General features: G+C 38.5%; 2 protein-coding genes across 2 annotated transcripts; one reads left to right on the forward strand and one right to left on the reverse strand.

Moving 5' to 3' along the window:
- Window positions 1-833: 833 nt before the first annotated feature.
- Window positions 834-12439, forward strand: LOC145479145 (ras-related and estrogen-regulated growth inhibitor-like). Its single transcript, XM_081457408.1, has 5 exons — window positions 834-900; window positions 3450-3506; window positions 4470-4543; window positions 9112-9301; window positions 9986-12439. Exons 1-5 carry the CDS (start codon window positions 834-836, stop codon window positions 10252-10254), a joined length of 657 nt encoding a protein of 218 aa, XP_081313534.1. The 3' UTR covers window positions 10255-12439.
- Window positions 4542-7985, reverse strand: LOC145479143 (kelch-like protein 12). Its single transcript, XM_081457406.1, has 3 exons — window positions 6577-7985; window positions 6099-6227; window positions 4542-5784 (listed from the first exon to the last, which is right to left on the reverse strand). The coding sequence occupies exons 1-3, from the start codon at window positions 7632-7634 to the stop codon at window positions 5211-5213; spliced, it is 1761 nt and encodes a 586-aa protein (XP_081313532.1). The 5' UTR covers window positions 7635-7985; the 3' UTR covers window positions 4542-5210.
- Window positions 12440-12514: the final 75 nt, after the last annotated feature.

Consider the following 12514-nt stretch of genomic DNA (forward strand, 5'->3'; position numbering starts at 1 on the left):
TAAACCAAAAAAAACTGGTGACTGTTGGGTGGAAAAAGTGTTGGAATTTCGCTTAATCACATTGTCTCGCCGGCACTCCAGTAGAAGCAGAAGGCCTCAGTAATTACGTTTGAGAAATATGAAATGATAACATGTTGATTAAACGAACTTAATTTTTTTCTTAAGGAAAATTTATAATGACGATCACGGATAATAAAATTTTCTTGTTGGTCATTTGTTTACTCAGCATAAAACGTCACTATAAGCGTCTGTCCAATCTGATTACGGTCAGCAATACATGTGTGATGTTCACGTCATTATGACGTAACTTGCGATTTGTTTTCTATTCAAACAAGTGGTTTCGATGCTTGTTTTTGCCCAAAGCGGTGCTGCTGTTATCTTTTTCGATAAATAGCAAATTCCACTAAATCGCCGGCAATCATTGGCAATTAAGATGTTATCTTTTGAGAACGCTTTTGTCACGAGAATTCGTTAAAAATCGACGAAATCATAGAAGTGCGCGTTGTTAAGGTCTGTTGACGACTCGGATAGATTGCATCTTGATGTTGTACAAATCGGTAGCAAAGAATTTACTTCCCTTGCAACCTGTTTCAACACGATTGTTAACAAATACTGCATTTCAACGAACCCCCGCAATCAGGCCAGCCCTGGAGCATATTAATAATGACAAAGATGTATTATTTCTAACAATAAGCTTGTCAAAAATGCTTTCAATGTGTAGCTGCCGGGCATGAAACATAGCGTGAACTTTTCAGAGGAATGTGAGAGATTGCTGACTACCAAAACAAGTATCGAAAGTTACGTTCACTGTCTGATATGAAACAGAAAGACAAATGAATTCTCTGGTGCCTCCTGAAGCGAGATTCTTGGCTCTTGGAAGCAAAGGTGTCGGCAAGTCAGGTACCAGCTTCTGAATTAATTGAAAATGCTCCTGATAAAGGAATGTTTTAACGAACATGGGCCTAACAGGGTTGAACTCGGCAGTCCAAGACAGCGTATATTTGCACCCAAAGATATCATTTCTTCGCAGTCGTACGAGCTAAGAGGGAAAGGATTGTCTTGTTGTCTACGTGAATTTGAAGTACTGTAAATCCTGCTAAAGCTATTGTGTATCAGCGTATAGCTCAACTGGTCATGCAAAATCCAATTATCGCAACTTGGAGTTCTGTAACTCACGATTCTTAACTGAGTATACCCATCGCTTCATTTTGTATTACAGTGAAGGATTTGCTAAGTTAATTAGCTGACAGTCCTTGAACTCCTAAGTGTGCCCAGTTCCTTTCATTGTGGGTGTCCTGATATTTACTGCCGTGAAACGATTCACAGCAAAGTGTAAATTAGTTTCTACTTATACGCAGAAGGATGTATCATTTCAGACGCGTGACAGCTGAGGTCAGTTTACCTCAGTCCTTAGGGGCAATTGTTAGCTAATGTGAATTGGCAATGCTTTCAAGTCTCTCTGTTTTAAAACGTATAGTATTTGTTAACAAAACAGTACAGGAACAACTAACAAGGTTGTATTGATTTAATCTGTTCGTATTGAGACCCTCAGGACAATCGGGAAACCCATTGATAACGATAATGCCCCACGCGCCACGCATATTGCGTCCCGTTTTACTCGATACGTTTAGTCAATGCTTGTAATTGAGTTAATTTTCAACCCTGTCCCGTTTAAATCCGATTGTTCTTTTTTTGGGAACTAACTTTCAACTTCTGTGAAAAGCTGTCTCTATTTTTTATAGTCCGCTAACTTAATTAAGTACTTACAAAAAAAAAACAAACTAACTAAACGACCATTTATACAACAATCTAACAACATGCTTCTCGTTTTGCGGGAATTTGCATTGATTCTTGAAAGATCATGTCAATCGATCGCAACAAATAAAGGACGAATTCTAACTCATTGGTGATGGCCAAAGTACTCATCTTCATCAAATCAACTATCGATTTGCATAGCCGATTCAGCAAACATTTCCATTAGCAACTACCGTCTGTTCAGTGATATATAATTTAAGTGCTTTGAATATTCTGTTTCATGATGGTATTGCCACTGATGTCTTTCAATGACGCTTATTTTATTTAATACAATGATGCAATTTCTAAAAGCCGTCTTTCTTGAATGAAAAAGGTGATATCCATTTTGGCAATTTCGTCATCATTTTCACAGCAATACTCAAAATAGAAAGCTTATGTAGTATACTGTAATTAATCACAAGCAAATAAATAACGCTATTATCAGGTATTATTACTAAAAACTCCGGACAATGCATTTCTGATTGGTTCACCGAATCTCGGTTACCAGCCAAATTCCCTGTGTTTGACCATAAATGGAAAATAAGTGCGGTAAGTTGCTTAGTTTAACATTTTTGTTTCTCCCGAAAAAAATGGCTGAAAACAGCATATTTGGCAAGCTTTCTACCGCAAAATAGGGAGAAAATAGGAAACGCCACCCCGGAAACTAAAAAAAAGTCAGAGTTTGATTTGAAACATTCAACCGAAAAGGCTCATAAATGTACAAGAAAAGCGACTGATTTCAGTGGTAAAACAATTATTTCATTGGACTTGTTGGAGGCAAGTCGATTATAGGAAACTCGGCGCTACGCACCTGGGTTGTTGTTTATGACCTCGTATCCAAATTGGGCTCACGGAGTAATTGTTAATTGCTCACAGGGAAATAAAATAATCAAGCGACGAAACCATCATAATGGAATAACGGTGTACGTGTATCGAGCAACTGTAATGATGTCAAGCTGATCTTTGTTTAGGGAGACCATTCTCACAACAGTTCCTTTCTCAACGAGAGGACGGGTGGAACTTCTCTCAGAAAATAAACTTCTCTCACAAGAAAGGATAGCCTGATGGCATGTTGATGAAAAGTGATTATGTCAAACACTTCTCAGATGATTTTTATTTCGTCAGAGAAGAAAATAAACAATCGGGGTCATTAACTAACCTAGGCCATTTGCGAAAACTTTACGTAAGCTGAAGTAATTTATCAGTCGCGTAAAAAACTCATAACTGATAACACATGCATGTATACCAAGTATTACGCAAAGGTCGCATTCATACGCCCCAGCAGTAGCCTTAGTGACATCTAATTTTGCTATGTAAAACCACCTTTAAGTTGAAGGAAACCTGAAAAAAAATAGTATACTAAGATAGAAAAACACCAAAGAGACAACACTAGACCTTGAAGGAACAAGGATGGTTAAGTATGGAGAAGATTAACACGGACTGCAAACGACGAACTTGAAAATTTTAAGCTAAACTTCTCAAGGATTGCAAACCGTGACGTGGCTCTTTCCAAAACACCCTGTGTTACGTTCCCTGATGGTAGGGAGAGGGCAAAAAAGCAGAGTGACATAATGTGGGATATGTGAACAACAGAGTATTTTTTTTGTTTTTGTTACTTGCTATATCATGGGCTTTTATTTTCTCGTTATTACTAGCTTTAACTGTCCGTTTCCTGACAAAGAGGTTCATTGGCGAGTATCAATCAATAATGCGTAAGTATATCAGTTCAACTATCTGAGTCCTATTCATTTATTTTGAATATTGTTCAAGTTCTTTCGCCATATTCACATAATGAGTAATGGCAGATAGCAATGATAAATCGTAACCTTTGTTACACTGTTTCATCCATTGAGCTCACTGCTGTCCCAGTCAAGACTTATTCCCAAATTTTCTGACCGCTTAAGTTGCATTTCATAATTTGCCCAGGTTTCAGTTAAATGAAGTGGTGTCTACGAGTACGGTACTTGGGCAATAGGGTCCGAAGGTCTGAAGCCACTTAACTTTAAGTCAAAAACCTAGCAAAATTTAATTCAGATACTGCATATGTGTATGGTCAAACATCGCAGGATATTACACGTTCTAGGATCTGCAATAGAGTTTTTGAACCAGTGTAGCTACATTCCAAGAAATATGAAGGACCTGAATGACCTCAATAATTAAAAAATTAACATTTCAATTTATGAAGAATTTAATGTTAATGAAGAAACCATCAGAAATGGCAAAGGTTTATCTCGGTAATTGCTCATTTCCTGATTATTAAATTTGTAATGAACATTTAATAAGCTGTTAAAGTAGATTAACTGAGCAGTGTTTAAAGAGAATGCTTTGAACTGCTGTTGTATCAAGCTCTCAGGCAATGCTAAGGCAGTTTTATCATAGTTAATTAACTATGATTTAATTGGTTTTCTCAGTTGCTTGTTTACTTCTCAATGCTCTATAGACAGGCAGAATTTCTTGTTCTTGACATTACTCCGTTGGGTTTTAATAAACCACAAATCTACATCACGATCAAACGCACAATTATTTATTTCCCTCAACAAACAAGCCGTATCTTACATAACCATCAAGAAGCTTTTGCAAAAATTTAATTTCACGCTGTGAGTTCAATACGTGCTCTAAATTGTTGACATTCTTCTCGTATCTCTAAACACTTGTTTCAATGTGCTCTATTTCAGAACTGACATACAGTCACAAAATAAAGCTTGACGACGAGTATCTTACATTCGAACTGCGTGACGCAATCGAAAAGGTAAGAGTCACTTATTAACCTAACTTCTACTCGTCTTTAAGTGTTGGTGTGAGTATTTGTTTACTTTGACTGTCAATCATGCGTGGATGAATTTTCAAACTGGCACGACCTAGTTTTATATATCAAATTCAAGCTATTTATTAAATGGCATTTAAACATTAAACACGGCACTGCAATAATCTTTGTATGTTCTGGGTTGTAAGCGACTTTGGGTTTCAAAAATTCATCTTCTTATTTCTTTTACTGCCTCAAATACACGTAGATAAAATTTTATGTCTATCACTTTTAACTTTAAAAGCATCTAATTTTTATGCCAATTCTATCTAATTCTGCATCTTTTTTCTACCATCTTACTGAACAGTTTTTGAATAAACGTATGTTTTTTATCTCTTAAATATCATGCATGTTTTCGAAATAGAAACTGATGAAAATGTTTTTCAGGTTCACCTAGAAAAAAATTAAAACTTTTTTCTGGCCTTTGAGAGATCTTTGTAAAAATTACTTCAGTATTATATTGTTATTTGTCAGAAAGCATAGAGCGTTTTAGAACATGTCGGGCTTATAATTCGAAGAGGATACAAAACAGTAGGCGCATATCTAAGAAAAATTATATCATATCTAAATAAAAGCCTATAGAGAGCTATCAGTCAGATTTAGACTAAAGAATTTAAGTAATCTTTGTCAAAGTATTGAGAAACGCCTTAGAAAGTGAAACAGAGGAGCACTGGATTCCACCCATGCAGTTAGGTACTGATCCCACGACTTTCCACACATCGAGTTCTTTATCATAAAACTCGACCTTGTCCGTTCTTTCTCGGGAATTTTTCTTCCCTCCGAGGACGTAGATACGATTTCCGACGTAAGCAACGCCTGCTAGTGCTCTCGATATGCACAAGCTAGCTATGTATGTCCAAGTATTGCTTTGTATGTTAAACGCCTCACAAGAGCTGTGTGATGAGTACAGATCATCCTGCGTTCCACCAACGACGTAAAGGCTTCCTTCAAGGGCTACCCCGCATGCGTACGCTCGTCGGGCCTGCATGGGCGTGGCCTCTGTCCACGTGTTTGTCCTGGGGTCGTACTTTTCAACCGTGTTCAGGTACTTGAACGGGTCGTTTGCATTGTCGTTTTCTGTCTTCCCGCCAATAGCGTACAGATATTTGTCAGACACGACACACGGTCCACCTCGATTTGATGTCATGGGAGTGACCGCTTCCCAAATGTTTGTGGACGGATAGTATCTAGGCAGCAAAACAAAACTAGCAAAGTTTAGGCAATCTTCTAATGCGTTCAGTCCTAACATGCATAAAAAACGAATTTCTCCTCACGATGTCAACACAAAGCCAAACATATGGGTTAACAAGAAATCTGAAAGCCAAAGCAGTAGTTGTTTCTTGCTGAATTACACCGTTAAACCCTGCACTTATATAAGGGCTTAGGTCATTAGGGCTTAGGTCACAGCCATCACTTCTCTCTTGTCGGTAACAAGATTTGGATGTATCACTCTAAAGTCAAGTCTAAAGTAAAGTCTTAAGTCAAATGTCCTTTAACTTACTTCAATACGGTATTCAGCGGTCGTCCTCTGTGCCAGCCACCCACTGCATATAAAGAACCATTAAGTTCCGCCACGCCAAGAGCAGAGATTTCTTTAGCCATGGGCGCTACACCAGCCCACGTGTTCGTCCTGTGGAAATAACCGTAGAGACATGTTTACTGTTCTTCTGGTACGTTGCTGTGTTGGCTACCTTACTTTCCTATACAGCAGTTTTTGGGGCATATCATTTTCATTTTTCTCTATTCAAAGATAGTATCGCAAATCATGTACTCCGACAGGACCAACCAAAGGAAGAAACAAATTGGTCTGTCCAGTTGAATGATGTTTACCGTCCCTTATGTAACAACCAGGAAAAGGACATTCTTTGTTACGTTTCAACTTTAAAAGAATGAGAGAAAACATTGTTGAAAATGTTTTGAGTTTGAGCACACTCTTATAACTAGGGTCCTTGTACTCAGTAAGCAAGGAATCAACTAACCTGTAGTCATATCTCTCCATACTTGAAAGATGTCCATTGAGAGACACTCCGCCAACTGTGTAAATGAAGCCTTCACACGCCACAGCTCCGTGACTGAAGCGCGGGATCAACATTGGCGCCAAATTGTACCACTGATTGACAGATGGTACGTAACACTGAGTCGAAGAACGCAGTTCATCCCCAGGTCCCCAGATCGTGACGATGGCATCTACATTAGAGTCCAAACATCTCCGTAACTTGCATATGTCACTGTCTTGGTGGCCCTGTGGTCCAAATAAGGCATATGACTTCATAGCTTCATAGAGCAGCTTCGTGCATTCAAGGTTATCTGTGACAAGCTCCTCCGTTTCTACATATCCGGCAATATAATACTTTGACATGCAGCCTAAGCGCACTTTGGAAAGCAACAGAGGGAAGTCGTTTTTTCTATTATCCACGTCATGTTTGACCCACGAAATAACCGCTTCGTACACCTGTTCTTCGCTTTCCACAATGACATCATCGAGGGAAATAAGCTTCTCGATCTGGGAGACCCCCAGACGAAGGAATTCCTCGGACTTGGAAACAGCCACGAAGTTTTCTAGAATAAAGCTTTCTGACTTGTCCAAGAGTTCTTCACAATCATACTTTTCAGAGAACTCTCTCACAGACAGACAATTTGAAGGACTGAGAGTTTTCTCCAAGTACATGCTGCCTTTGTCCTTCAGGTTTTCGATTAGCAGGTAATCACCAGCGAAAACAAGCTCTTTAACGTTCTTATCGGTGATTTCAACTTCGCCCGTATAGATATAATTGAGCAAGTCGTTCATCACAAACGATTTAAAATCTTCGAGTTTCACCTCACTTTGATGCCGTTCTTTCATGTCCGATGTAAACAAACCAAGAAAATACGCACTGCTTGCAGCCAAGATGTTTTTATGCGCTGGAAATTCTCGTCCATCCACGTGGAGAATTGTGTCGCATAATATTCCTTGTCGACGAAATTCATCCATTTTCCTGTAGAGATTTCCTTGGTAGGTTGCTTCACCGAGATCAATGTTTCTGTCGTTCAAATCCATTATTTCGTCTACTGATTTTCTTTTTTATCTTTGTTCTTAAAATACACGATTGCGGCGAGAGCTTTCGTTTTAAATAACAGGCTTGTATTAATTTACCTACCGCAATACTTCACATTTGTCGCTGAAATATCAGAAATATTACCTCTCTAAATCGGGAAAAGCACGCGCTTTTTAGAAGACCGTTCAAAAGTATATATCACAGCCAGTGTGTCAAGAAAACCATTTCAAAACATTACCGTCTTCCCAGCGACACGTTGCAGGTGCTATTCTCCTTATATGGAAACAAGCCTTGCTTTCAGCTGGCTTACCAGTTAAAATGAAAATTTTGAAAATTCATGTTTCATATAAATTTGAAACAGATCGAAAAGCACACCTGAAGACAAAGGATAATCGTTGTGATTGAAATACAAAACAACTAGCGTCAAGTCACGAAAGGAAAAATGACAATAAAAAAGAAGTCAACCGAGGCGAATTTGTCTTTTCAAATATGCAAATTAATGAGTTTTGACTGGTTTTGACTGTGAATAATTATTATCACGATTTCGATTTTTAACGTCTTTTCGACATCATCCTATACAGCCAGCGCAATAAATAACAGTTAAAAAACTTTGGCAATGCTGATTTCTGAGATTCTTCCTCTCGCGTACTGATATATATACCTTATAATACAAAAGGGCTTTGAGAAAAACAAAAATATGATATTAAACATTTATTGTGAAGCATAGGTGTGATGTGTAAAAATGCCTCGAAAACTAGTTGTTACGCAAAATATTTTAAATCTTACTAAATCTATTTCATAGATAATTTGCTTTAACTATCATTATTGGACAAGCCTGTGTAATGGAGTAAAATTCACTTATTTTATACGGGTTAAAATAAATCAAGGTGTTGAAAGACTGACACTGGTCATATCTAAATTTAGCTGTGATGTATCTCAACACCAACGAGTGGGTCCTTTAGTGCCGTAATCACTGAATCAACGAGTCAATAAACATCGTATCAGTACTTTTTATGTTCCACGGGTTTTCATCAACATTATCATGCGCCATTATCTTGACTTGGTTAATATACCTCAGTTGGGGTTCTAGCCAGGGTTCTAAGAAATAATCTAGGTCGTGAGTCAATTATGTCAAAGAAAATTAACATCACTGAAAGAAGCTCTTATTAAAGTAGCGTGATCGAGCAAAGTTTATTTCCTTATGGAACAAACATCAGCACCACGCAAAGGTATTAAGTATTGCGAAGTGAGATAAAAGTGAGGCAAAAATAGCTCCAGGGAATATTAAAGGAAAACAGGTACAGACATTAAGAATGAACTAACAAAAAACGTTTTATATTGTTACAGTTTATATTTTGCCACTATTATTCGGTAGCAAGTCACGTTAGATATAACCGCTCGCGTGATAAAACATTTCACTATTGCCTCTCTTTCTCGTCACTTCAGTTTCAACTGATAATCAGTGTGTTGTAATTTCAGAGTGATACATCGCAAGTCGACAAGGACATCCGCTGGGCAGACGCATTCCTTGTTGTATATTCCATTACGGATAAAAACAGCTTCAACAACGCTATACAACTGGTTGAGACCATTTACGACGGCAAAGGCACCGATGAGTTGCATGTTGCTCTTGTGGGAAACAAGACAGATCTGGAGCACTTTAGAAAAGGTAAGAAAGCAGATATCATCGTAAACAATGATCACGAAAAATCCAGTCTAAATAATGGCTTGAAAGGAAGTGAAGTCAGCCGAGTCCAGAAGCCTGGCTTGAAAATCACGAAACATTCACACAAGAACAAATACAGTAACTCTTTTGCTTGGATTTGGCACGGTTAGAGAAAAGAAATTTACTGACAGAAAGAAATGTATAAGACTCGGAAAGCCCGGAAGGAGCAAGACAGGACGGCAGTGAACAAAATTACCCTTTATACAGTCCGAAAAAAAAACATGAATATAAGTTAGGTACAAAACGTACTGTAAACTCGTAAAGTAATAGTGCAGAAGATTGTATTGAATTACAAAGTCGTGATTTCATTATATTCTTCCGTTAGAAAAACATTCTTTACTCGGCTGGCACTTTCCCTTTCCCTTAATATAATTCTTGTCGGTACAATTTCCAGAGGGACACAGTTTGTCATTCCTTTTCCGTGATCTTTGAAACTGGTCTTCGAACAGACAAAAAGTTGGACTTAAACACAAGACTTCAAATAAACTACGAACGGGTTTCATTGATTGACCTGCTTTCAGATAAATCTTCGGTTATTCAGGTGGCATCTCTAATACAGTCCGAGGCTGAGCCTCTTCCCTCAAACTTCTAACAAACATTAATCGCAATCTCTTTTCGTCTTTGTAGTGACCACAAAGGAGGGCCAGTCAGCTGCCGAGCAGCTTGGGTGCATGTTCTTTGAAGTTTCTGCTGCTGAAAATTATGATAATGTCCAGGAAGCTCTAAACGTGGTTTTTCGCAAGGTCGCACTACACAAGAAATACATACGACAAGAGAAAGAAAAAAGAAAGAACACCCACCCACAAATCGAGAAAAAGAAACAGAAATTTGGCAATTCTCTGTTTAACTGGAAAAATGAGAAAAAGAGAAGTCCAAGACGTGCAGAAACGCTTTAATTTTATAGTTTACGTTCGTTCATGCAGGATGAGACGAAAAATCCCTGTATTTAAACAGATAAGAAAACACTATACCGAAGTTATTTAACGCTTAGCGCAGTCTAATAATAGTAGGGTAGAATATTTCCTTCTTATCCTCACGGAACTTTGACATTAAGGCAAGAATGTGCAAGAGAGTCTGTTTTAGGCAAAGATTCGTTACTGCGCCTTTCAATAACATGCGGACTCTAAAATTCAAAGCTCAACCGACAAATGCGTTTTTCGCTACCGTCAATCAAATGTTCGGCGGGTGCTCCCAGCTTCCGACTACTGCCGAGCACTGTTTCGTTGTCTGAACTGTACTCAACGATTTGATCACCGCGCGCTCGGCAGTAGTCGGAAGCTGGGAGGAGCCGCCGAACATTTGATTGACGGTAGCGAAAAACGCATTTGTGGGTTGAGCTTTGAATTTTGGAGTCCGCATCTTATTGAAAGGCGCAGTAAGTTATCCGATTCGCACAAGCCAATTTGAGAAATACACGATATTCACGACCACACGAGAAGTGGTCATCATGCTGTGACGTAATGAATGAGATGTAGTCAGAAAGTGGTCTGGGAACGAAATATAAGGAACACAAATAATTATGTGTGCATGGTAGCAGTGCTTAGCTATCGTTCTCATCAGTGTGGAAATACAGAACACCTGGACTTTCATTCAAAACTCGCGTTATGTAGAAAGCTAACTACTTTCCACTGAGTTTATTAGCTGATGATCAAACTCACAGTTTTATGATAAGACTCAAATGGCTGATGAGTATCATTCACATCTCGTCGGATTCTACAATCCCGGCCAAAAGTAGTTGGGACACTTGAGCTGTATCATGTATCTCCTTTCCTCCCTGATCAGTGTTGGAAAATATCGCGTTTTTTCCAAGAAAAAGGGAAAAAATCACCTGATTATCAACATTGAAAGTGGGGGGAAGGGAGAACTTACTTCGTGTCCCAACTCTTTTGTCCGGGATTGTAGTTCCTCTAAAATATCAGTAAGACACTTTTCTCTCATATTGTTGAATGAGTTATTCTATATGAGCAGTCAACAAGACCTGACAACTCCGCGCTAATTCTTTTAATCTTATCTTGACAAAAACATTGTTAATGAGACCATTAGCTTCTCAAGATCCTCAATGGTCTCCTTGTTCATCTTAACAAAGTGGAGTTCTATGTGCATTATGTTAAGGATTGTAAATGCAGATACGTTGAGCCCTTTTCTTCATAACCGTCTTGGCTGCGAGACTTTGAAGAATAAAGCAAAATAAATTACTCATACAACCCTCGACTTCGATCTGAGTTTTCCCTTTTTTTTTTTTTTTTTTCCTGAGCATGTGTTGGAGCAAACTTTGATTTTAACACATAAAAGGATATTAAAATATCAGAGATTCTTGTTATGTCTGTGCCGAAAAGTGTAGAGCAGCATCGAAACATCTGGCCATTTACAGGAAAAAAATCCAAAGAATTGACGGAAAATAAGACCGGTTCAACTGATCATATCTCGGTGTGGCCAACACCGCTCCGTATTGCAATAATGCCTGCACGCACCCATGCCAGTTATGCCATTGCGAGGTACGAAAAATTCGCTGAAAAGAGGTTGGCTATGTACTTTCAAATTGTACATGCTTCTTCGAGCCTGTCATAAAATATAACCAAAACTAGCCAACATTTACCAGTTACAATGCGTTCTATGAGCTATAAAAAGAAGTTGGTGTTTATTTATGTCTACAATTCAAACACGGCGCTGAAAGAGTGGTTATTTGTGTAGCATGTGCGCATGCGCAGCATGATCTGCATAGTTTCCTTTATAAGGCTGTGAGATCTGAGTAAAGACTAAATATGGCTCTACAAGATTGACTCTGGTAAGTATTTCACAATGAAGTGATCACAGCTTACGGTCTGATACCCTGTGACTTTAAATGTTTCGTCCAGCCTTCAATTTTTACCGACTTCTCTTCTAAATATTCTAATGAATTTTCCTGACTCATGATTAAAATTCCCTGAATTTTCCCTGACCATGAATGTAGTTTATTCCTTGACCATTTCCTAACCTGGGTAGCCCTGATTTTCGCTTCAAATGAACTTGTAAAAACGTTCAGGCAACGATACCCGCCTAATTCCTCCAAATTCACCGCCCCCCTCCTCGCCCTACTCCATCCCCTCCCTCATTTTCGGTAACATTAATTTCAAATCTCCCTTTTTTCTTGTCAAGTGCTATGAAAATAACATACCA

The sequence above is a fragment of the Orbicella franksi genome, chromosome 2 (genome assembly GCF_964199315.1).
Source record: "Orbicella franksi chromosome 2, jaOrbFran1.1, whole genome shotgun sequence".
Classification (NCBI taxonomy): Eukaryota; Metazoa; Cnidaria; class Anthozoa; order Scleractinia; family Merulinidae; genus Orbicella; species Orbicella franksi.